The 26,970-nt window shown below is 37.4% G+C and overlaps 1 protein-coding gene across 1 annotated transcript in view; it reads right to left on the reverse strand.

Annotated features, from left to right (window-relative positions):
- Positions 1-26,970, reverse strand: part of DENND4C (DENN domain containing 4C) — a 77,485-nt gene that overhangs the window by 23,860 nt on the left and 26,655 nt on the right. Inside the window, exons 3-20 of the mRNA XM_050913750.1 lie at positions 21,478-21,730; positions 20,414-20,483; positions 18,986-19,155; positions 17,164-17,405; positions 16,240-16,306; positions 15,507-15,565; positions 13,981-14,125; positions 13,447-13,622; positions 10,037-10,137; positions 8,307-8,525; positions 7,162-7,307; positions 5,948-5,983; positions 4,985-5,115; positions 4,005-4,137; positions 3,324-3,530; positions 2,509-2,637; positions 1,616-1,760; positions 1,139-1,285 (exon numbers count right to left, since the gene is read on the reverse strand). Of these exons, the coding sequence (XP_050769707.1) occupies positions 1,139-1,285; positions 1,616-1,760; positions 2,509-2,637; positions 3,324-3,530; positions 4,005-4,137; positions 4,985-5,115; positions 5,948-5,983; positions 7,162-7,307; positions 8,307-8,525; positions 10,037-10,137; positions 13,447-13,622; positions 13,981-14,125; positions 15,507-15,565; positions 16,240-16,306; positions 17,164-17,405; positions 18,986-19,155; positions 20,414-20,483; positions 21,478-21,730 (2,576 nt within the window). The remainder of the gene's footprint in view (positions 1-1,138; positions 1,286-1,615; positions 1,761-2,508; positions 2,638-3,323; positions 3,531-4,004; positions 4,138-4,984; positions 5,116-5,947; positions 5,984-7,161; positions 7,308-8,306; positions 8,526-10,036; positions 10,138-13,446; positions 13,623-13,980; positions 14,126-15,506; positions 15,566-16,239; positions 16,307-17,163; positions 17,406-18,985; positions 19,156-20,413; positions 20,484-21,477; positions 21,731-26,970) is intronic.

Raw genomic sequence — 26,970 nt, forward strand, 5'->3', positions numbered from 1 at the left:
ATGGGTGAATTACCTGCAGAAGTAACATTCAAGGGTAGAAATAACGCACACGTGCATCCAAGGCTTCACACCATATAAGTCTGCACCACACACCGTGATAGCCAAGGACAAATGCGGCACCCAAGAGACAGCAAAGAGCAAAAAGCAGAGCAACAAAGAGCAGAGAGAAGGGAAGTTCAGTAATCTAGGCAGGCATATCAGATGAAGCACAGGAATCAGACTCAAAGTTCTCTTTACAGAAGGGCTCAAGATATTAAAAACATAAAGAGTGCGCAGAACCATTTGTACATTAAGTTTTGAAGTACACACAGAAAGGAAGTTTAGTTGAGACTGTGCACAGGTAGGATGTAATCAGTACTAAAGCAGATATGAAGAACCATGAATTTTGTCTTGCCACGTCAAGTGATTAACTTCCTGTGCCCTCTTTTTACTCCAGTTTGTCTGGAAGAGTGCACACCACATTTAAGGCAGAGTTTTTCTCCAGCTTATGACCTGTCTTTCCATTCCCAGGGTGTCTCATAAAGACTGTATGACAAGGTTCTGATAATTTCTATATTTACTTCCAATTCTAGGAACTACTATTAAGAAGCTTGAATATGGCCTTTAAAAGCATAGTCTACTATAACCAAACATAACATACTAATTCCAGGAATGCTAATTAGGCCTTTCTAGATTACCATGAAGGAGCAACATTTTGAAGTGTTAGCTTCTAATCACCTCAGCAACTTTCAGTGCTTTCCTTTAATGCAGAGTAAGGTTTTACTCATACAGACTATAATTTCTATGAATAAATGACAATATGCAAAAATTGAACAGAGTCATATGTCAGAGGCTTCATACCTTTTCTGAAGATTAGCACAAAAAGCAAGGTTCATGAGACCACAGCAAGACATTTATTTTAACATAACAGTACTTCTGCTACGGTTCACTCTAAACTAAAGTAGTAGCATGATCTGTGGTAAAGGAGTAATATTCAACAACAGTGTATTTCTTTTTCTTTACATAGTTTAACTCCATGCTTCATTCTCTACAGCCTCAAGAGGGGAAGGTGGTGGTTGTGGAGGGGAAATCAACAGGAGACTAGAAAATTTAGCTTTTTGGGGGACTGTTAGTAGTGAAACCCAGCAGAATCTAGTACCTGTGCTAGAGTGATTATCAATGGAATCAAGCCTGACTAAGTCACTGACGAAGAGAGTGTGCTCCCCACTGTTAGCATCATTAGAACTATCCACGCTACCATGGCTCACCATGTCCCCATCACTTCCACCCGTGGTACTCCGCAGAGCTAAAGACATGAACGAGAGCTGGTTAGTAAGAGAGGATTTAATTTTTCAGGTTTTTAAACAAATCTAACCTCTTCAGACAACAGTAAATACTTTTGCTTGCACATATAAAATAAAAATATGAAATTCTAGCAACAGAATTCAGACAATTAATTCTTCAGTGTGAAAGATATTCTAAGACTGTTTCAAGCATCAAGCTGGCATTTATCAATTTCTATACACTCAAGGAAAGATTTTCCACTTGTAAAAGCCACAATGTTAGCTGCAATCCTTCAGAAAGCATGTCATGCTCTTGTTCAGCAGAAATAAATCCATTTCAATGAACTTATTACCTGATATCACAGGTACTCGTGGGCTCTGCGTTGATTTCTTTAAGCACTGCCTAAATTGTGCTGTGCCACGAACTACGTTTCGTACCTTTGTCCACAGGAATATGCCACTGCGGTTACTGCTAGGCCAAGGAGACTCTAAAACTGCCTACAGAAAGATATATTGCAATAACAAAAACAGCAAGAAAGTTACACTAAGAAACACAGTACAGTAAGAAGCTTTACTTTCCATACTCAAAGGCATTTCCTGTCAACCACCTGAAGAAGGACAAATATTTGAGCTTTTATGAGCTGTTCCCTTTTATCCCACAGCTCTGGATGAAATAGCTGAGTAACAACAAACAATGGATCAAGATTTCTTTCAGTAAACAAGGTGGGATTTGTTCTTATTGACATACTTCAGCAGCAACAAAAGACCATAGTAGCACCTCTTTTCCTATTACTTTACAGAGTTTACTTTACTAAGAAGTTTCATTAACATATTACAGGAACTTGGAAGCAAGGAAAAGAGGGGAAGGCTACTTCAACTAGCCTAATTCCAGCCTTCATCCACCTTGGATCCTGCTACCTTGAAGGATATACCTAGGAACAGCTGGTTTTGACACGGAAGCACTAGACAGGTTCCAAAACTTGGAAATGGAAACACTATAAATGTGTATTTCAACAGAATTTTTGGTTAGCCAAACAGCACAGGGATGTAAACTTAACAGTGTAAAACTATACAGTGTACATCTGGTGAACTGTAAGCATGTCCAAAATGATTGCTTGCCCAACAGAATCAGCAAATCCAAGTGAAGAGCTGTAAGAAACAATCTTCAAAACATGCTACAGGACAAGGGGAGTGACAACAGCAACAGAGACATTGGTCCAGTATGTCTCGTCAAGACTTCTCTTACCTTATTGTAATAACCGTAGGTGATGGCATTTGGCTGTATTCCAGCATTCTTCATTTCAAAGAGGACTCTCACGGCCTGAACAGGCTGACCCCACAGTCCACAGAGCTGCATTACAACTCTGTAGCAGACCTGACAAGATACAGAAATGCATAAATGGATTGATGACAAATATGTTGAAACAGCTTAAGCTCTTCCCTGATTTCCAACTTTTACACATGTAAAAGGGAAAGCCATGTGAGAGCAGCTACCCAGTACATAACACTCAACAGCCAGGAGAGGCAGCAAAAATTAAACAGGAAATCACACGAGCTGAAATAACATCAGCAGTCACATTGTTGAGAATGCTGAATTTTTTTCCACTCAGCTCTTCTGTTTGCGAAATAAAGGAGGGAAGGAAACGCCCACGCAAAAAGCAGGATAACTTGCTGCTGTGTGCCTGTGGATACTACTGAAAGAAAGGTATGCTGCACACAAACCCATTATCCCTTCAGTTCAGTAAGGCCGCAAAGCATTAACTCAAAGTGCATTTAAAAAATAGGGATATTCAAGAACTTCATTCTTGAAGAAGTCTGGGAGAAGGCTAGCAACACTACGTTGGAGTACTTGACCCAGCTGACACTACGCTGGTGACGAAAAAGGAAATGAATTTCCAGTTGCCCTAGTTAAACAGACTCCTTTGAGATCCTTTCAAGGTGGCTTTATAACAGATCAAACTGTTAAGTATGCTTAACCTGGCAGTGGCGGTGAAACACACTGTATTTGCACCTTGTCTTCTATTCCATGTTTATGGTAATGTTTTTGTTAGTCGCACTTGCCTCATCTAGTGGTTCCACATCAGTTTTCCTCATTTTAATTAGAACATCGTATGCCTGCTGCAGTGCTTTGACCTTGGGATGTGCAACTCTGATGTAGGCTGGCAGACAAATAAACCATAGGCTGTAACTATGACTGAAGAGACACTTAGCCCACTGTGGGGGGCTTACGTAATACTTCTTGGCTAATTTATGAGCTGTTTTTATCTCCTGTAAGGGTAAAACAAAACAAAAGAGCAGACAAAAGATGTAACATCCTGAATCTAGAAGCCATTACTAACTCAAATACTGGCTTCTTAAAAATAAGCGTTTAATAATAATGGACAAATATTCAACTGAAGCTCCCTTCTTACCACTTTCTTAAGGCTCTGCAAGCAAAAACTAGCATCAGAGTTAATCCTCTTTTTTTTTCTTCCCCATTCAAGCATTAATTTTAATTTCCTTTTGTTTTATATTACAGTCTAAAGCTTAAAAATGGGTTTGACAATAAACTGTAATCTCAGATGCTAATTTGTTTATTTGTTGCCTTCTGTTTCTTTCTTTTGCACGTGTTGATTCTCAATAGTTACAAAGACTTAACCTCTAACAACATTAACTTATAGTATAAATAGGTAGTGGCAATTTTACCAAGAAACTTCATATCTTTTGGTGTTCACACAGCGGTTACAGTAAGACTCATCTGACCTGTTTTGTCCTCTTTGCCATGAGTGCTGGACTATTTGAAATGCTGCTTCCAGCTGGGTGTCTGCTGAAGGAGAGCTTGAGCTCCTGTGGCCTGTCAAAGAGCTTGAAATCTAGCCGTGGGAAGTTTTTATAGCTATATAGATGATTAAAAAAACAGAAAAGAAAAGAAAAGCTTTTCACATATCTGCTGATAGCAGGAAAGCCATACGAAGACAACTTGCGTGCAAAGAACTGACAAACAGGAGAATAAAGAAGCGGGGGGGTTGGGGGGGGGGGGGGAAGGAAAGAAGATAACAAGATCTTTTTAGTCTTATTCACAAAGATATCACAAGAAGATGCCTTGGACATTAAATCTCCATAGACAATGGAAACAAGAACCACACTGCCATCTGTATCATGAAGGTCAGGGAAGCAAGGACAACAGTTGGGAACAGAACCTTTGTGACCTCCAAGAGAGACGGGAACTAAAAAAATCATACCCACAGTGTCTGAAACTCCACACTTCCTGCACAGGGCTGAAAAACACTGAATGAAAGAAGTCTGAAAAGTGGACTGGGTGTTTTGTTCTTTTGGTTCATCAGCTGCAGATCAATAGTACTGGGCAGATCTATTACCCACCCCCTGTCGTTCCCACTGTGAAACAAAGTGCACTGCAGTGCAGAATACACGTAAATGGCTCAAACAGGAAGACAGACACTGAATACATGTAGAAAAGTATTACTATAAAGTTGGCAAGAAGTTACTGAAAAATTAAAACCAAAATCCACGTGCCCTTAAACATACACACACACACACACACACACACACAAAACATTGACTTCTAGAGCTTCAGAAACTTACCAGAATCTGGGCAGTTTGTATCTTTTTAAAGATTCTTCTGAACACTATATTAAGGCAAGTCTTGCACCAAGACGGAACATCTACCCTGCCTAACATTGTAAGCGTTCTAGTTTCACTACATGTGGCTGTTTAACTTGTACCTGTATTTTGGCACTCGGTCCTGTCCGTCATCAGAGGGAGGTTCTGGTGGCATTATGAACACTGTGTGTTCACTTTTTTGTGACTCATCAAGCTCAATCAACCGTGCATCTTCAACAGAATCTACATCAACCTGAAAACAGAGTTTGTACTCTAAGTACAGAGTTTGGCTTTGGGATAAAATGTCCTTTTTAATATTAATTATGTTAGTATATGTAAAAATACATTTAATATGTACTGTATTTGGTTATATATATGTCCCAGTTTTGGATGGGACAGAGTGAACTCTCTTCTTAGTAGCTGGTACAGTGCTGTGTTTTGGATTTAGTGTGAGAATGATGTTGATAACACTCTGAGGTTTTAGTTGTTGCTAAGTAGCGCTTATCTTAAGCCAAGGACTTTTCAGTTTCCCATGCTCTGCCAGCAAGCAGGTGTGCAAGAAGCTGGGAGGGAGCATAGCCGGGGCAGCTGACCCGAACTAGCCAAAGGGGTATTCCATACCACAGAATGTCATGCCCAGTATATAAACAGGGGGGAGTTGGCTGGGAGGGGCAGATCACGGCTCTGGCATAGGTCAGTGGGTGGTGAGCAATTGCATTGTGCATCGCTGTGGTTCCCCCCGCTCCCTTTTTTTCCCCTCTTCTTTTTTTGTTATATTCCTTTTCATTACTATTATAGTTCATTATTATTATTATTGTTAGTATTATATTTTACTGTAGTTATTAAACCATTCTTATCTCAACCCACGAGTTTTACCTTTCCCGATTCTCCTCCCCATCCTGCTGGGAGTGGGGAGGAGTAAGGGAGCGGCTGCGTGGTGCTTAGCTGCTGACTGGGGTTAAACCATGACAATATACAAAATAAATTATATTTGTTCTAATTACTCATATATCAAGTCTACAGCCTTGTCTTTCTATTTTTATTTCACGATCAGATATCTGTAAACATTTTGAAGGACAAAGTACCTTCTCTCCTTTTTCTGTTCCTTTATCTGGAAAGAGCTGGGAAAAGAGAAAAAAAAATAGTTTCTTCTCAACTTAAAAAAAATCCTAAATAATTCTATTAAAGCTGTGTCATTTACTGAAATATTAAATAAGAAACACTAGATTTTCATATTACTGTAGAAGCAATTAATCTTTTTCAAATACTTCCTTTGCTGAAAGTAAGAAAATGCAGTAATCAGCATGCTTTCAATCTGTTGACATTATCTACTAAATACAAAATCCTAAATCTATCAAAGGAAAGTGCTTTCATTTATTTTAATTGAAAGAAACTGCTGTTTTGCAGATATTTTCAATACGATAATTTAAGTATGCATTAACAACCTGCAATAATATCAAATTATTAACAATATTAAAGTATACTCTAGATGCATACTCTAGATGCATACCCCATACGCAGCAGAAAGAAAAATAAAGGCAAAAAAACCTTTAAACACTTATCTTGTGGTCTGTTTACAAGTGTTAATTTGATTGGAATCAATATAGAATCAAAGACTCATTCTATAAGAACTTGGTATGAAAATGAAGGTTCTGTCCAGAAAGAATCATATATATACACCTTAAAAGAGTACATACAATTCTCTAGCGCCTAATTTTTGTGTTGTGAACTTGGCATTTTACAGATGAAACTATAAACTCAATAACCCACTAGACCAGAACCATGCTGAAGAGACTTTGTTTCAAAAAACAAGAATGGGTTACAGCAATCTTTCTCATATAAAATACAGGCAATGAAAGGGGATCTTATCTACATAAATCAGTTTTGACCACAGGTGGAGCATTAGGCATGTTTTTGTGTTCTAAGTTTAAATTCTGTGAAAAAGAGCAACAACGCAGATGACCACTGGTAGATAATTCCACATTAGAGGAAGGGTGATTAACCTTTAAAGGGTAGACACGGATGGCATTGTGCTAAAGTGTCAGCTATTGGTATTTCTCACATTATCTTATAGCCTGACATCCTACAGGGCTTTAATGAGTGTTTCCTGCATCAACATAGAAAGTGATGACCATGCAAGAAGATGAAGGAAGAAAATGACTCAGCAATAACCACCAAGAATTCCAATCCCTCAAAACACTTGCTGCAGAGGGTATCTACCTTTACAATTAAAAACCAGGACAACACCACAAAATGAACAGAAGCGTATAACTTAATAGTATTGTTACATGTTTTTCACCTTTTCTATGCAGTCATCAAAAAATGCCAAGCCAGTATCCTTGTCACTCACAAAACTGCACTCTTCAATAAAGCGGCTGAATATCTGCGTTTTGGTGAGATGCGTGTAGAACTTTGTATAGGCACGGTCTCTGCTTTTTAAAAACCCTGGTTATAAAAAGGAACACACAACTAAATACCAGTTATGAGTTCCATAAGAAACTAACATAAAAAGTGTCAACATAAAATATTTAAAGTGCTAATACAGAAAGTATTAGCTTTATCAATAAAAACAACTACTTATCGCTACTTGCATTCCGAAGATTAAAATAACAGCTTTTTTTAATAGTTATTTTTCACCATAGTTAACAATACTTGGCAAGCAATTACCCCCATGTAATCTGCTCACTTTGTTAACTTTTTATGCAAGAAAAAGGAGATTATGACCTTGTACAAAAGCAGAAGTATCTAACAGTTAAAACAATACTAAAATAAAAATTATGTTATCCTAAGAGGTGATGGGCCTGAAAAATATTTAAGACTTTCCAAACCTTTGACTAAAAATCTCTTCTCAAATCTGTCTTCCAGTAATTAAAAAAAAAAAATCACACCCCCCCCAAAAAAACCAACCCCAAAACACCACCACCACATGCAAAACAAAACACCTGTGACATTTTATCTAGCATTCAACTCATGAACAAATCTCAAAAGTTAAGGTGGTAAGATGAGGAAAATAAGATGACCTTTGCTGACTATTGTTTTGTTATGTTTCTGATCTCTGCCTTGTTCTCTATTACCTTCCTATTTATATCAAGAACATTACTTTGTTCTTCATTACTGGGCTTCTGGCATTTTTGCTCTGCACAAATCAAGAAATATTTTTTCATTCCCAAGAGCTGCCCTTATGGAATATGCCACACAGAGGGCATCATGCTACTGAGAGGCAGCTTTTCTAATACCAGAGCTATTGCAAAACTGCAGTTCTATGTGCATATGTCCATGTTCTAATCAACTTTGAGTAGCTTAAGTTTATACAATTGCCATTTTAAACATTGTCAAGAATTGTACAACCAAAGGGAACTCTGGCCTTTTAAAGTTAAGCAGCTCCTCAACCCTAAAGTTGTAATGCTGCCAATGCTATCAGCAGCTGGTTTGCCTCATGCTTACCTTGATGATCAAACAAGGAATCAGCAGCAGTTGCTTTATTTGAAGGTGCCTGCGTGATTGGCTTGAGGAATGTTCTGTAACCCTTTAAAATAGATGCCATGAAACGGAGAAAAGCTTCCTGGATCTCCATCTCGAGTTCTATCATCTTCTTCTGCCAGGAGAAATCTGCCTCAATAGGAGTCATCTCCACTGCAGAGCCTTCTTGAGTTTTCCTGTGAACTAGCAATGAGCAACACATACAATTCTATATTAAAATTCAGTGCATTCAAACAGGTAACTTTTGCAAGACGCTGAAGACGGATTTTTCTTTTTTATACTTGCCCATATTCAGAAGAGACAAACGCTAGAAATCTTGTGATTATTTTCCTATTGATGTGGCCCATATAAAAGGCAGACTACCTCAAGAGTTCATTATGTGTTTTTGTAACTCATCCAGCCCTCTGGGACACGGAACAACGAGGAAGATCTCAGCTGAGTTAATGTTACCACATACCCAACTGAATGTAGTCTTTCAGTAATATATCAACACAAACACAAAGGACCATGTTTTCCCTGTTCTGAAGATTACACATCTAGAAAGAAAGGGCCTAAAACTATTTTTCTAATCAAAATTCTAACATTTTAGTGCACCAAAGGGCAGAAACAAGTAGACGACATTCAGAGTTTACTCTTGCACTCTTAAAAAAAACAGTAGCAGGTACTGCTGAAAATTATAGTTCCATGCTTTTTATTATAACAAAAATATCAATTATCATAATATAAATATGTATATATAAATACAAATAAATATTATATCAATTATAATATTGTCAAAATAGAAAAACTATCCATCTAAAAAAGACCACTGGTTCTGCTCAAGTTAAGATTAGGAAGTAGTTCTGTATTAGGTAGATTGCATGACATACCCTGCTGATAAAACCAAAAGAAAAGTTGAGGTTTTCTAACAGATGAAGTAAAGGCTATCTGAAAAAAAAAAAAAATTATACAAAATTGAGGCAAGAACACCTACCTCTTTATTAATGCACTTTTCTGTTTCTGTAATTCACAAATTTTGTATATCTTGTATACCTATGAGGCTATCATTGTCTCCTTCTCCATAATGTTGCAACCTAACATATTCTGAACGAGCTTAACTTAAAGAGCCTATCTACAGTCAGAAAGAAGCAACACCTGAAAACTGTTAGGTCAGCTACAACTTTGCTCTTACCTGTCCAAGTCATTAGGCTGAAGATGGTCAGTTTTTCTTTTTCTTTTTCTTTTGACAAAATACTTTGTCAAAATTTAGCTACTCAATTATTTCTGTAGAAAAGTCATTATCTGAGATATTTAGCAGTATCTGCACAATAGCTGAGATATTCAACATTATTTTACCCACATCCCAATTTCCTCTATTTCTGATCATTTTGATCAGAACTGTGAATATTGTTTCAGGTCAAGATCAAAACGTGTTTTAGCTGAATCTTTGTTGGAATATAATTTAGTCATGAGTAAAGGCTAAAAAAAAAAAAAAGAGCTCAAATTTTAAGAAGTCACAGCGAAGAAAATAAAAGTCTAAAAAAATAATTCACACCACATATGACAGAAGGAAGTCCTTACATTTATATACTAATTACAATTTAAGACTTGTAGGTGTGTATCAGAAAATTTAGTAGTTTTCTTTGAATATTTACTTTCCCTGCTTTAGGCAGTTTCTGTTCTTACCCCTTCCCATTTTAATTTATATATTTCACCTGCTGCCAGCTGTGGGTGCAGTTTCTTTAAGGTGCTGAGCAGACTTTTACACGGCTTCTTAGGAAACTGCTTCCAGTTGGTGCTCTTCTTATCATCTGATCTAAAACACAGGTGAGGGAAAAAAGGATATATAAAATACAGACCATATAAAAAAGAATAGCTCCCACAGCCCTAAGTTGCTTCATTTTCAGAACTTAGTAACTAAAAAAATTATTTTCAAAAGAAATCATCACTGTTCCTATTTGTCAAAAATAAAAAAATGGGAGTGACTTAACTCAGAATATCATTTCCTCAGATACAGAACAGTATAAATTGAGTTATGAGTACAGTTTTCTCCAGTCTCTAAAGAGGATCTGCATTAAGATTTGATTTAGACTTTTTTGTTGAAGTTTCACTTAGCTGATTTCCCTTTCAGAATTTTTATCCTTCTTGCTAATATAATTTAAGCACACTAACCTGTACGTAATTACTATGCAAATTCTATACTACTATAAACTTGCCATACTGCTACTGATACAAATAAAGGCAGTTTAGAACACAACATGAACTTGTTACTGCAAAATGCTGGAAGACCAGTCTGGTAGCTTTATGGTCATATGGTACACTAAGATGTCTATGGCAACTCAGTTCCAGCTTCAACCACAGGCTAGCAGGGACTAGGAAGACTGGGAATTCAGTTCGCAGTTTGGAAATTATGTGGTTGATTAAGCAATGGGGTAAAATGGCCTAAAGGGATGCTCATCTTTGTTAGAAGGACAATGGGCACAATGCCAGACCTTGTTTAAGCAGTTGGATATAAAGAGAGAGAGAGTAGGAAGTAAATCCTGCGAACTCCTACGCCTCTTTCTGGATGGCAGAAGGTGGGGCAGAATTGCTGAAACAGGGAGTACAACAAACCTTGTGGCCACAAGACCTAATCAGTTATTACTATCCGAGCTGATGCTGTCACTGCTTGTTTTGCACTTTGCATCAATGAAATATTTGTTCAATTATTATTTGCTCAATTGGCATCGACACAGAACTATCTTAGGAAGGAGGCCAAAGTTTCAGGAGTTACAGAAAAAATGCATGCTTACGGATGCCTTTGCCCATTTTTTTCCCCACCATAACGGCATGCCCATAAACAATGTAAGTGGTACTGTTCCAAAAATGGAAGGAAAAAAATCCTGCTATAAAAATAAAACAAACTCTCAAATCTTTGCCCTAAAAAGGCTACTTTCCTTAACCAGCTTTCAGTGTTACTTTCACAGAGATTGAAAACATCCAAAAAAAGGCATTAAGGAAGATGCTGAATGAATAAAAGGCCTTCAGTATTTTTTGGCAGTAAATAAAGCTTCAGTCTATCATAAAGAAGATAGCAGCAAACTTGCTCTAAAAAGACACTAGACAGACAGATTGATGTACTAGAAAATAATGAATTTTTCAAATGTTGTTCTTCTATTATGCAGTCTTTCGAAGTTAGCAACAGTGTTGTTAAATGCTTTTACACCTAAAAAAAAAAAAAAAGCAGCATTGCCACAGAAATAAAGAGGGGCAGAAACAGACATGGATAAAATAAAATGGAACCTTAATCTTTACTCACTAATAACGTAGTATTTTAGAATTCTGTATGATCTTCAACACAAAGTGCTTTATGGAGATTTGGTTTTACCTACACATCTCCAAAATTGAAAAATATCCTCATTTCCAGGTTAAAAAAGTTTTATAATGCAGGTTCCAACATCTCACATTTACCTAAGTCAAATGTTACAGATATTTGACTTCCAGAGGAATTTGACAAGTGGTACAGATGAGATATATGCAATGGGCAGCAAAAAAGAAAAAGATCAGTTGACTATTGAAAGAGGAATGGACTTGTAAGACAGTAAAAGAAAAGGTGCAAAAATCTTTCCAATTGAGTGCCTCATAACAGGTCAGCCAGTGGTAGATTTTTAGTTCAGGAATCAATCCAAGTAAGGTTGGTACTTGGTCTTTCTAGCAGTCATCCCAACAGAATCTTGACATCCTTGTCTCCCTGCTAAATCCCCTGTTTCTATCTCCTTCATTTTTCTGCAACCCAGTCTTCAACTTCCACTCTACTTATGAACAAAAACATTCGGGTATTTTTCACTGCAAATATCTTCATATAAACAAGTTATCTTCCTTGAGTTTCTTCAATAGATTCTTCTTTCACCACACCTATTATAATCATTATTTTGGTGGCATAATACTTTGATATACAGTGATGAAAATGCTTTTTGCAGTGTTTTTAATGGGGACCTAGGGGAAGGAGAAAAAAAAAAAAACAAAAAATAAACACAATCTGCCCCATTGTTTACTATTTCCTTTGATGTTACTAATAAAACAAAGCATGTCAGTAATGTAAAGGAAACATTTGCTTCGGTAGAGGAGGAGTCCTTTTGACACAATGAAAATCAAGACAGCATTCAACTGACCCATAGATCAAATGACTAACTCTAACTCAAGTTAGTAAAAACAAAAGTCAAAAGTTAAAAAGTGATGTGAGATGAAGTAAAACTATATTTTCACAGAGAAAAGATGCGCACTTTATGTAGTGATGTTCACCCTCATCTTGAACTAGCTTACATGCCTCTATTTACGATCTAATTAATTTAAAATGGAAAGGTAATTCATAAAGTTACTCAATTAAACATCTGAAACAACTAATTTTTCAATTCAGTTATTTGTACTCTCATTTAGATACATTACAGAAAAACCGAAGAGTTACGCTGAATTAGCCTCTCCTCAAGGTGTGAAGAAACTGTTCACGCAACACCTTCAATTTAAGATTAGCATTAAAAACATAATAATTAGGTGAAAATATTTTAGATTGAATGTAGTCAAGACACCAAATTTTGCTTGATTGATCTCACCAAAAATTTGGCCCTTTTAACTTGAGAAAAATTTCTTTATTAACACTAACATGAAGTGCTCCGAGTGCAAGACAGCATCAAAAGTTGTCATGAAGGGTCCTGAAGCACTCATGTTCATACCAATAGTCACTGAACACAGGCAAATCAAATTCAAAAGTGGTAGGTCAAGGTGAAAATGTAAGAAATGGTGGGGCAGAACCCCCCCCCCCCCCCCAAACAACTCTTCCTCCTCTTTTCTAGCTTTTGTCCCATTTCCCTAATAAGCAGTACTAGAAGTGGAAAAACAAACCAGAACACATTACCTTTGTTACTAAAATTATAGCAACTTCTGTATCACATTTTTATAGGCAGCGCCAAGTATTGACCCTTGATTTAGTAAGTTTCAATTTGCTATGAAGCATTAGAAATGAGAAAAAGAACAGAGGACAGTAAGAAGCAAACCATATTGGATAAACCAGTATTTAATAGTTTTATCGCCTGAGCATTTCAGCAATCTCTCCATCTACAGATAAATGTAAAAACTCCGTAGAACTTACATGTACACCATGTTTGTGTCTAAGTCAATGCACACAATATCTTGTGGTGGATCATACAGATCAAAGTATCGTGAATCAACTCCAACAATAAATGGAAGAGGTGCACTGAGTACGGTGGCCAGAGACAAAGGACAGAGGGGGATATACGGACATTGCCACTGAAATGGAAATATCATCTGAAGGAAAAATTAAATGAAATCAACACATTAAAACAAGACAACAGATATTGCACAATAAAAACCAAGACGTTACATGCAGCAAATTGAAACGAAATTCTAAAAGCCTTGTAACACTGTCAGAAAAGTCTTCAAGTTTGACCACTTATTTACAGCACATCTCTTAGTTATCTACACAAAAATGTTGATCATTCTAATAGTTATAATAATAAGACATGCTAGGGCACTTTAACTAAATGCTATTGCTGAGAAAAATGATCATTTAATGCATAAATCATTTTAACTTAAAAAAGCCTTGTAACAACTGTGGAGTTTGAACTGATTTCTCTCACTGCTGTACAGAACTCTTTGTACTTACAGCTACTACAGCTTCAGCAACTCCTGTCAACACAGCTGGTCTAAGAGAATGGAGGAGGATCTTGCCTTCTAGTAATACAAAGAGTAACAGAGTGGCACAGTTTTCCGGTCCAAGATTCATGAGCAGAGTGCTAAAGTTTGCTCCACTAAGGGATGGGTGGGAAGGGGGAAGAGAATAAGAATGTTACAGGATCAAACAAAAAACAAACAAACCAAAACACCAAAAAAAAGTCACTACTATCAAACTTCTGACAACTGTTTGGGGCCAACTGGTTGAATGGTGTTAATATTACCACACATCAAATATCTACCTATCTATAGCATCACCTCAATATGAGACTTGTACTGCCACAAAGAAACCTAAATTCAAATTCTATTGCTAAAGAAACATACACTATACCATGCTACTGCTGAGTTTGTGTTGTTTATGGCACTCTCTCTCATATATGCACAGGCATCTTGTCTTTGTAACAGTAAAACAGATCTAACTGCTTAACAACTAATCCAAGCACAAATAACACCAGTAGTTTCATATGATGGGTCACCTCAGGCAAAAATAATGAACTAGACTATTCATGTGATCTTAGAATCACAGTATCAAATTCTAATACCAGTCAAGTAAAATCAATCCATCATTCTGATAGCAACATGCCTTTAGTTTCTATGGTTTAGACTCCATTGCATTTGCTTGGACTGTACACATTTAGGAATTGTAATGACATCTGTAAGAGCACAGGGGTGTAAAATCTGTCCTTAGAAAAGCGCTTACATGTTACTTCGCAGTTTGGTGGCTGGCTGCAATATTTCACTTAAGAGGCTGTGTAACAGATGTGATTAAACACAGGATTCTTCTGCATACAGAATATTACATGATAATGTTTAAGGGGCAAAAAAAAATTTAAAAAGGGAGAATATTTTGGTTTTTAACTTAAAAACAAACCAAAACTCAACAAAACCATCCAACCAAAACCTCATGTCACAATCATATGGAGCTCCAGCCCAGAAGATGCAGGCAGTATCCACAGAGACTGCACCAACGTTCATGCACAAATACCAATTTTTAGGTATAATTTTGAATTTCCAAAATGTTTGCATACTTGTGCATTGACTGATTTCACATTACTGCTTGATGTAAATGTCTCTCTTGGATCCAAAAAGGGAAAAAAACCAAGATAACAAACAGTCTATCTATGCTATTAAAAATTTTGCTTACTACACAGGTTCTGAAAATACAAGATATTTAAATACATGTATTTTTTTCCTCACAGCCTGCTGCTTCTTTCTTCAGAGTTCCTACAATAATCTGGCAATTCAACTTCATTTCAAGGTAATTAGTGATATTATTCTTCCACAAGGGACAGGTCTATGTCAAAAAGACAACACTGTATAGTATGATAAATGCATATTGAGCTTTCTGTTTATAAGATCTAATAATGTTGCAGTAATGTTTGGTTTCCTTCCAGGACTCATTCCTCTTTGCCTCTGAATTTTTCAAGTAGCATACATTTAAAGCATTAATAATGATACCTTAATGGCAATGGTGTAGAAACTGGCTGAGACAGTATTAATGCATCATGGGCAGAAAGCTGAAACACAAAGTAGTATGTGATTGATATGGACAACTCCAAAGTTAATACTGTATAATATTCCAATATAAATGTATTTCCATAGTCTCACAAACTGCCTGGCAGACAAGAGTCACCATGTCATGCAAGAGACACAAATCAGAGACAATATTTGGGACCTGTGTTCACTAGGTCAACAGAGCTTGTATTAGTCACTGAAACAATTCTCAGATGTTACAGGAAATTGTCTGTGACCCAGTGTTGAATATGTAACTGCTGCTAGGTGATTAAACAGAGAAGCACAAGAGACAGTGCCCTGGGGGACTAACCCTTGACCCACAGTAGCGGGTGGACAAGTGAAAGACAGAAAACAAACAACCCCCCCCCCCCCCGAGGTAATACAAATGGTGCCTATAAAATGAAAGGGTAATATATGGCAGAAATATCAAAAGTGCAAGTAGGACGCTGCTGCCATCCGTGCCACCTGAAGTCTGAAACAGTTTCCTTTGCTAAGTTACCACAGGTTTATATCAATGAAAGAGAAGGCCAACCCATCCATCTGCTCCCCTCTCCCTTCCAGCAGATGGGTACTCAAAGCTGAGTAAAAAGCCTAAAGGAAGAAACCAAGCTTTCAAAAGCAAGAAAGAGGGTTTGCCATTATTGTAACTGAAAACGGAAGCATATGTTTTGCTTACCTGCACAAGAATTCTTGGCCTTTGTGGTGAAGGGAAAGGTATATTGTGCATAAAATGGGATATGTGCCTGAAAAGAAGACAAGATCTTAGAAAACCAGCACTGGGGACTAATCAGGGACTGAAAACAATGTTAATCACATTTTGGAATTACTATGGTACCATGTTTTAGAAAGGCTGTTAAGATTTATTTACGGTTTTGATAAGTTTAAGAGACTATTTATGCAAACTGAAACAAAGAAGCTCCATTCACTCACATTTCATGCATGAAAATTAATACTGGCAGCTTCAGATATGTATGCAAAAGATAAGAATATACTGGCATTTAGGCAAGCCATTTAAAATCCCAGGCAGCCTAACCCCATTCTACAGAGTTTCTAATGAGGCTTAGCTAAGAGAGACTATATACTACACTGCCAGACATCTAATACAGTTTTTAAGGTAACATCATATTTCAGCAAACTTTTAGGACCATGAAAAGCATCCTCTACAGAGTTTAAACACACACACACACACACACACGCACTTTACATTAGTTGCAGTGCTTGGAAACAGACACAGATATTCATTGCTAATGCATGGAGTCCCTGAGCTTATATTTATTAACCTAAAATGCAGGACTGCAAACCTTAGCATGTATCTTATAGCTCAGCCATTTTCTGTGTTTGACATAGTTAAGAGAAAGGTAAACAGGTTTGACATATTCTAACAGAAAAGCCACAGTAAAATCCCGTTCACTTTCCTGGCACTGCAAGAGCCACTACTATTAAACAGAAGCAGTGATAACTGCTATGAGTACAACATAAACTACACAGTGCAAGCAAGAGGATGGAGCGAATATACCAAAGTGTGACATGTATAAATCACATGGCTTCTTGAGCTGATATAACTACCTTCCCACGTTAACTTGAAAAATGTTTTACATACTTTTCAATGGGAAGAGGATGAGGTCCAGAGACAGAGAGTTTGTAGATGAACATCAGAAACTTTCGAAATGCTTCAAAGAAAGGCCAGTGTGAGAGAAGGCAGATGCATTTGTTCGAATTGATGGACTTGGAAGTAACCACTTTCCTCTCTACAGCTGTCAGGAGACCCAGCTGCAATTGTTGTTTTTCTGTTAGCAGCTCCCGGGGATAAGGCTCATAAAACTGAATAGCAGCACCATAAACCTAAAAGATGAAGAAAAACAGCTGAGCAGACGCAGTATTTAACAGGAGATCGGGTTAGAACTTCCGAAGCATCCCTAAGTCTTTGGTGTTTGCACACACACTATAGTGCTTTTGCTGGTAGCTTATGAAATGACTTTTCATTTATGTAACATACATAAAGTATCCACATAAATGAAATGCTTTGGACTCTTGTGCCTCTCTTCCTCTTCTTCATTGTACTTTCCTCAACAAAGTATTCATACTCAGTAAATTGAAAGGGAAGGAACCAAACTGCATGCTGTGACAAAACCCTATCCATTAACCGTTATAGTAAAAAAAAAAACCCAAACAACCAAACAAAACCCCACCACCCTCATGAGACGCTTGTGTTCAGTAAATTCCCCTATCATTACCACAGTAAACAAAATTATTTTAGCTTTGACTTCACTCATTTTATCAAGCTAAACAGCTACCAACCTTTTCTAATATTCCTTCTCTATTTGTCAAGTTTCATAATTAAATGAATTGTTCTGGCAAGCTTAGCAAAAGGATAACGGGGAAAGATGGATACCACAGTATATCTTCTCTCTGAGAAAAATACTGGCAGCTACTGCATTTCTCCTTGCAGAAGCAGTATTAATATATTGGACAAAGACTTTTTTTGTTGTTTGGAAATGGAGAAGTATATAAATTTCCCTGATACGGGACTGAGGCAGAGTGGAAGTTGAGCTGTTATCACTACTAGAGCCAAACTGCTGTTTATTAGTCACAGAGAGCTAATCGCATTACAATCACTTATTCACACACACACACGCACACACACACACACGGCACTCTGAAGCAACCGCTGAGAGACCAACCTCAAACAAGGGTTCCCTTGCTCCATCAGGTGTACCAATAATCCTGTAGTCTGTGTCTGTGTATAGCAGACACTGCCTTCTCACATGTGGGCTGAGTAATGCAACACATTTTTTGTGCCCCTGTGTGCTGGTGGCCTTATACAGATTCGGCAGACAGCTCGTGTTCTGAATCTATCACTTCATGTGAATTCAACAGGACCACTGGTCTCAGGAGCTCCTCAGTTCTTCAGAGCCTTTCACATACCTCTCAGCACATACTTTTCCTTTCCCCGCCCTGCTGTTTTCTAGTAACTATTTTCCTACTCACGCACATAGATACCTACAGAGCCCAATTACACAAATTCACACAGAAGTGGCTTTTAAAGTAACCATAGGAAAACCGTAACAACTTAAACATTGCTAACACATGTGGTAAGCGAACATCTCTAACATGTAGGCTACATTTCCATTCGCAGAAACTTCTTACTTGAAAGAACAGAGAAATCCATGCACTGTGAGTTTTGGTTTTGTTAAGTGTATGGTTCAGCTTACATGTGACTAAACAGCCCATACTCTTCCAGCTATTTCCTGTTTTGGTTTACTGTCGTCTTACATGAAGGCTTAAGAAATACAATTTTATAAGGGAAGTATTTAACAATTTATTTTGTAGTATTTCTCAAATACAGGAGAAACAATACCTATTTATCTCTGTAGCAGCCATTTGAACTAAAAGCAAAAACTAGTCACAGTGTGGAGCCATACCTTTTCTGCAGAAGAGCAGGTCAGTACAAATGTTGAGAACACTGGTAGTGGATATTTGGTTTGAGGGTCCCAGCACTCAATAGTAGCTCCCATAGGAAGGCAGAAGAGAGGTACAGATTCTGACAGTGGGAATGACTCATAGTTCTCCTGAGGATATCTGAAAATTAAGCCTTCAGAATGGGAGAAGGAAAAGTAAGCACATTTGCTCTGCAAGCCCTAAATAATGTAAGCAATATATTTTCCACAATATACAGCAAAGTCTGTTGGTTATCTGGACTTTATAACCGAAGATTACATCTGCAGAAGAAGAAAGTCTCTCATTTGACAGTAAGACTAAGTCATCCAAGTAACAATCATTTTAAAATTGTGTATGAATACTGAAGCACTCCCTTTCGGTAACTACTCAAAAAACAGTACATAGTAAAAACTGATTAGTGAAGATTTTTACTTTAAACCAGCTGGGAATTACCTGTGCTATTTAAATGTGCCATTGGAATAGATCGTATTACAAAGAAATTCCTATGAAGAAAGTGATAATTTATCTACTGTAAAAACAGCAGCAATACCTCCATTGAAAATAGGATGAACTAGCTGACTGTGCACATTTTCTGCTAATCAGTCAATATGTTCAATTTAAACAAATCATTTATTCAATTTTTGGAAATATAGCTAACTCTTGCTGGTAGAAAATAGGCACACAAGCACTGGTTTACTATTGCCGTTCATCTAGCTTATTTTATGGCACACTGACTTAATTATCTATGCTTTCCACTTCTACTTGGTAGTTTACTCCTTGCAAAGGAATTTGGTGCACTTAGTGCTCAGTAGAAACTCTTTTGAAAGTTTTTTTGGACTTCTTCAGAAAAAAAATAATAATCTGTAGCAATGCATTAAAAACTTATAAAAGACAGACTTGTCATTTATTGTTCAGAGTATTTTTCACTCTCCTCAAATAAGAAAAAAATGAATAGTTGTGGAACTGAAGGGAAGAAACACGTTTAACTTTCAAATTAAACGAAAGATGTTGCAATAGCTATGAGACATAAGAAGAAATATGAGTAAGGTTGAAAGGAATTTTTAACTACTCCTTCTCCACCATCACCAACACAAGAAATACGAAGTCTTTTGTTACATCTGAAATGCTTGCTAAGCTTTCCGCTAAAGCTCCTAAGCTACCAAACCTGTCATGATAAGAACTAAATTAATACAGAACAATGCTATTCCTATTAAGGTTTTGGAGGTTTTTTTGCCTGGGAAAAAGTGAGGAAAGCAAAGAAGGCATTATAGGAGTTGATTTCAACTGACATGCTCTAGGAACAGAATTCTGACAGACAGCACTTGAGATTTTAAAATTATTATTTGATTTCAACAAGGCATTTGAATCCTTCTGTTAGCATGTTTGGACAGTCTGCTTCTAAAATTACTTACCAGCTTTATATGCTAAAGAGTTAGAAGCTGGCACAGATTTCTTGTAACAAAGGTATACACTGGAACCCCACTGGAAGACACAAGTTTCATCTTAGAACCAGCAAAGATGACAACAGGCAGCAGAGAAATCACATATAAGCATTTTACTATATTTCCACTTACAAACAAAGCAGACATTTAAATAAAAAGCATTACAGAATAAAATGACTGGTTGGCTGCTGAGTGTATGGAAATCATGAAATCGAGAATTCACCCTTCTCACATTTTTTAGAGATGACAGGATTTACATAAAATAATCACACCACCACACTACTCTTTGACTTATTCCAACAGAAGGACAGGGAAAAGTGAAGCAGATCACTTGGAGCTTCACATTTTCTTGGTTATTTAAAAAGGAGATTCTTAAGGGAACCTCACCAGCGGAAGTGAAATTCTAAACACCATCACTTGAAGCTTTTATCGTACTTCCATAAACTGGTTATTTACATAGTGGTTTTGCAGTTTGTCTAAATATACTCTACCATTCAAAAAAAATCACTTATTTCAGCCTGAGTAAACTAATGCAAAACAGACTAAAGAAAACTGAACTGGTTGAAAAAAAAAGTACATGATGAAACTGTAAGCAGTAATTACCATTCTTACATGTCTTAGTAACATAGGCATTATTAATAACTAAGAAAAAAGCATTTGTGATTCATCCCGAGTGTCAGCATCACCAAAAGGGGGGATAAATAAATAAAATTAAAAAAAAAAAAAAAATCCATCACACTACTCCTAAATAGCACCTAGACATGAATATACAAACTGAAGTAGTAAGTAATCAGTATGAAGAAGTAATTCCTAACACAAAAGGAAATCAGAGCAACAAAACCTACGAAACGGAAGTCTCACACATGGTATGTAGAATGAAAGAATTATGATGTAGTGATAGAACACAATTATAACAGTGCTAAGAAGAGTTCAAAGAGCTACTCGTTTGGGTTTGTTTGTCGGGTTTGTTTTTTTTTTAAAAAAAAAAAGAAAAGAAAAGAAAAGAAAAGAGTCTCAAGCTTTTAAATACTTACCATACCACAATTTAAATTCTTATCAACTTTGCAGAATGTATGAGGAGGGGTTTCTCCTTTGCTGGTAACAATAACACAGATATCCGTCACTGCCAATGAATTCTGAGGTCGTATTGGAGGAGCCCTTCGATATGTGATAAAGATCCGTTGAGAAGAAGCTGAACTGTTGTTAACATTAGCGCAACGACCATAAGGAGTAGCTTGAATCACCTCGCAGCCTGCAATGATGCGTTCCTTCCCTTCATATAGAACTCTGCAAACAGGAAGGAAACAAAATATTACACGTATTCAAATATATATGAAGCTACCTGGACAAATTCACAGAAATTGTCCATCCGTTAGCACCCTATGTCATCACTGCAACGTTCTAATGTGCATTTTATATATTGTCTTTCATCATGCATGATTTGAGGCAAAGAAACTGTTCAGAAATATTTAAATACTATAAGAAATCTCTGTGGGAACAAATAATAGCTATGGAGAAAGGAAATCAAGCCACACTGAAAAGGATTTAGTTATAGAATTAGTAGGAATGCTGCATTATCATTGAAAATTAAATACAAAGGAAGCTTTAAATTTCATTGAAAATTAAATACAAAGGAAGCTTTAAATTGCTTGCACACATGATATCTGATAATTTCTTAGAAATTATTTCCATCACTAAAATGTCTGGAAAGTAATTTCAAGCTTGCCTTTTTTTTTTTTTTTTTAAGGAATGTTGTTGGAAACGAACAACAGAAGACAGAAATCTGCTTCCTAGATGAATTTTCACAGAAGAAATACCCAAACACAGTAATGATTCTCACTCATAGTTTGAAAAACATTCCTAAGGGGGGGGGGGGGGGGGGGGGGGGGGGGGGGGGGGGGGGGGGGGGGGGGGGGGGGAACCAAAAACCCCCACCAAACTAGTATGCCATTCCACAGAAAAGGAAGAAATAATAACTACAGTTGTTTGTACTCCTAGAAAGCAGAATGTATCTTACATGGTTGTATAGCAACATTCATGTGGTACCTCGATTTTTTAAGCCAGATCACTAGTTTAGATCACCATATTCTTAGCAAAAAAAGAAAGATCCTTCACAGCTTCACAGCAGCTAAATGAGCTAAAACTTTACTCTGATCTTTTCAAAACATAAAGCTATTAGGAAGTCACCATGAGAAGAATGTGGAAGTCAAACCATACATCACTGCATATTTTTAATGCACAGATGCTGTGACAGGGCAAGCTTTATCTCCCGTTCCATACTCAAATAAGCAATGGTTCCATTTGCTTGAATCTCTGCATTATGTACAGAGTACTTGCCACCTTCAAATGAGTTTTAATCTTTACAATACATGGCAAGGTTTAGGATAAAGGTAACACATTAAAACTTTGTATTTTGTGACCTGCAGCTTCCCACATGTAGTCCATCACAACTTTAATTTAAAATAAAAAATAACCAGGCAATATATCTTTTACTGTCCCAAAATACCCTTGGTTAAATGTTTGACAGACTACAAGTATGTATTTTAAAACTTCAAAAAGTCATGTGTATAAGCTAAAAAAAAAATAAAAGTCTTTTTCCAGATCCAACAATTCTCAGAACTTCCAAAAAAATACATACCATTAAACTTCCCAAATTACTTAAATGCTACTGTCCATCTTGAAACTGGAATATGCAAATATTACTGTTTATTCCGATTCCACACAACAAACGTGTATCTTGTCATGGTATTGACGATATACATGAACTACAGTCCTAGAATACTTTAATAAAGCAAAGAAATCACATGAGTTGGGAGTATACTGATGTAGCTACCAGGCTGCTATATAAATTTATTCAGCTAGTTCACGGAGGACAGTATTCTTGCCTTCACTAATGGTTTCAGTTGTAAAGAGTCCGATCATCACACTTTTGCTACTTTTAAAACAATGTGTAATCTCAGGTTCAAAACCAGCCTAAACCCAGTATTTCCAAGTTGCAAAATTAGTTTTAATATACTACCTACCGGTTCAAGATATGTATAGAGAAAGCACACACTATTCAAATTATTTATAAACCAAATAATCTTCTGGAAGAACATGTATTTTGCTCTTTTTATTGGGTTACCTGCTTCACAAAGTTAAAAAAACGAAACAACCTCCCCCCCCCAAAACCAACAACTACAACGGCAGCAGCTCTCAGGCCACCTTCACTGTGCATAAAGAGTTTACATGAACTCTTCACATCACTGCCTTACATCATTCAGAAGAGAATATTAACAGAGCAGTCTCCAATGGAAGTTTCAGTTCAGTTTTATTTCAATTTCACGTTGTGCTGGTTTTGGCTGGGATAGAGTTAATTTTCTTCACAGTAGCTAGTATGGGGCTATGTTGTGGATTTGTGCTGAAAACAGTGTTGATAATACAGGGATGTTTTCGTTGTTGCTGAGCAGTGCTGACACAGAGTCAAGGCCTTTTCTGCTTCTCACACCACCCCACCAGCGAGTAGGCTGGGGGTGCACAAGAGGTTGGGAGGGGACACAGCCCGGACAGTTGACCCCAGCTGACCAAAGGGATATTCCATACCATATGATGTCATGCTCAGCATATAAAGCTGGGGGAAGGAGGAGGAAGGGGGGGACGTTGGGAGTGATGGCGTTTGTCTTCCCAAGTAACCGTTATGCGTGATGGAGCCCTGCTCTCCTGGAGATGGCTGAACACCTGCCTGCCCATGGGAAGTGGTAAATGAATTCCTTGCTTCACTTTGTTTGTGTGCGCGGCTTTTGCTTTACTTACTAAACTGTCTTTATCTCAACCCACGAGGTTTTGCACTTTTACTCTTCTGATTCTCTCCCCCATCCCACCGAGGACGGAGTGAGCAAGCGGCTGTGTGGGGCTTAGTTGCTGGCTGGGGTTAAACCACAACACATGTATTTTAAATAAAATCCAAGAATTTAAAGTTATTCCAGAAACCTTTGTCAGCTGACAGCTTTTGAGAAGGAAAACCATATTAATCAGACAATTCCAGCAGTTCAATTTAATAGGTTTACAAGTATTCTCAGAAAGATGCTTAAAAGACTGAAGAATTTCTCAGTTGTGCAAATACTTCTAAGAGGTAAGGGGCTGACCAGTATTCAAGACTGTAACAGTGGGGTCACCTCCCATCAAAAGCAAAAGAAAATGAAAGCAACTCTCACCCCTACATGTATACAAGCAGAAGTATTATTAAAACCACACCATTTCCTGACCTCATGCATAGTATTGAATTTAAGAAAACAAGCAAACAGAAGAAAACCACCACCCACGGATCATTACAATTAAACAATGATTTTAATAATTCAGACAAAAACATTCAGAAGTGATGCATGAAATATTTAACGTGACACCCTGTATATACAAAGTCCTCCCTGAGAGAGTAAGTTTACTCCTACTTGTTTCAACTTCTCAGTGTCTGCCTTCGATTAATTGGTACTGATCAGGGTAAGACTTGTTTCCTGCTTCTATGAGCTTATGCTTTGGCCTTGATCCTAAGTACACCTTATTTGCTACATTATTCTATCAACTTCAATAAAGTTTCATTTCAAGCAAAATGTAACCTACAGTTTCCTCTAGATGTTAGGTCCCTTCTTTGTAAGAAAGACCAAAAAATCTTGTTAACTCTTTGTAAAGCTGTTTCACATTGTACGTGGAAGTTCTCTCATGACCAGTTTTACTAATTTAAAGGCATACTTCAATACGTCAGATAACAGAGTTTAGAAAAGAGAAATACTACCTTGTTGCAGCTGTTGAGTTAAAAACCTTAAACCACAGAAAACTCTGCTTCTGGAAAACTGTTTCAAAATAGGTGGACTTTGCAAATTGCATCGTGCGGAGCTGCTCTCCAGCTTGACTTCTCCTCTAGGTCCAGCCACACTTCTGCCTCTCACAGTCCTTATGCAAAATAACTCTTTATAATAACTCTTCCTATCTCATTTAAGAGAAGGCAGTATGCAAGTATTGAATAAAAAAGGAAGTAAAATAAATATACTAGGCAGTAGGAGGGTCAGAGGAGAAGCATTGGGTCAAGCAGAGGGAAAAGATTGACTTATCTTTTATTTCTACTGCCACCACTATTACTATTTGTCTGAACATACAAGTGATTAGTTTCATCATTATTATCCTAAGCTGTTCCAAACACCCAACGAAGATGATCAGAGGGCTGGAGCACCTCTCCTATGAAGACAGGCTGAGAGAGTTGGGGTTGTTCAGCCTGGAGAAAAGAAGGCTCCGGGGAGACCTTGTAGCAGCCTTCCAGGACCTCAACGGGGCCTACAAGAAATCCGGAGAAGGACTTTTTACAAGGGCATGTAGTGATAGGACAAGGGGTAATGGCTTTAAATTGAAAGAGGGTAGATTTAGATCAGATGTAAGGAAGAAATTCTTTACTGTGAGGGTGGTGAGACACTGGAACAGGTTGCTCAGAGAGGCTGTGGATGCCCCATCCTTGGAAGTGTTCAAGGCCAGGTTGGATGGGGCTTTGAGCAACCTGGTCTAGTTGAAGGTGTCCCGGTCCATGGCAGGGGGGTTGGAACTAGATCATCTTTACAGTCCCTTCCAACCCAAACCATTCTATGATTCTATGAATTCTATGATTGTAATTGCAGTTGTCACACCGGTGGGATTTAACAGCCAGCATCTTCCATTGTTTGTTAAGAACATCTTCCAGTTTCTATTATGCTTCTTGAAATTTGAGTTCACTTTCATTTTTGAAATACATCTCTAGTAAAGAAAAACATTTGTTCAATCGATACTCCTGCAGATATTTTCAGAAACCAGGTATGCAGAATGAGATGGGTCCTTGGCACAGAACCACTAACCAAACTAAAGCTTCCCATACTAGTTTAAAAAAACCAACCAAACAAACAAAAAACCCCAAACACATCAGTATTTCTTTACTTACACAATGCAAGTTACCTAACTTTTGCATTACTCAGTAATACAAGAACCTCTGCTTCAGACAAGAAGTCTGATATTCTTTCCTTGGTCCTTTCTACAGTAAGTGTCACAAATTGCAAAACCACTTACACTTCAAGAGCATTTTTCTGTCAGGTTTTCTTCCATTTAAGAAACAAGTGCTGGAGCTCTCCCATATTCCTAACTCAAGTGTAAAACATAGAGAGGTAAGATCTTGTTTCAAAGTCTCACTGCACCTAAACCAAAACGAATCTCAAATCTCAGTTCTTGTCTATTTCTGGAATGTCAGCAAAAATATTGGTTAGGAAAGCAACAGAATGACTAGTAGCTGAATTATTTGTAGACATTAAGCTTAAGATACTAAAGTTTACAGCTATATGTAGGGAAAGGATTTTAGAGATCTACTGTCCTAGGATCAAACCTTTAGTCTTCCAACTAAAAACAGCCACAGCAAATGTAACATCCAGAGACACAGCACATGGCCTAACTATATGCAAGTGAGCACCTGCAGCAGGAAGTCACTCTAGCAGCTTACAGACACTTCAACTTAAGAACCAGTAGGAGAATAGGAAGGAAAG

The sequence above is a fragment of the Gymnogyps californianus genome, chromosome Z (genome assembly GCF_018139145.2).
Source record: "Gymnogyps californianus isolate 813 chromosome Z, ASM1813914v2, whole genome shotgun sequence".
Taxonomy (NCBI): Eukaryota; Metazoa; Chordata; class Aves; order Accipitriformes; family Cathartidae; genus Gymnogyps; species Gymnogyps californianus.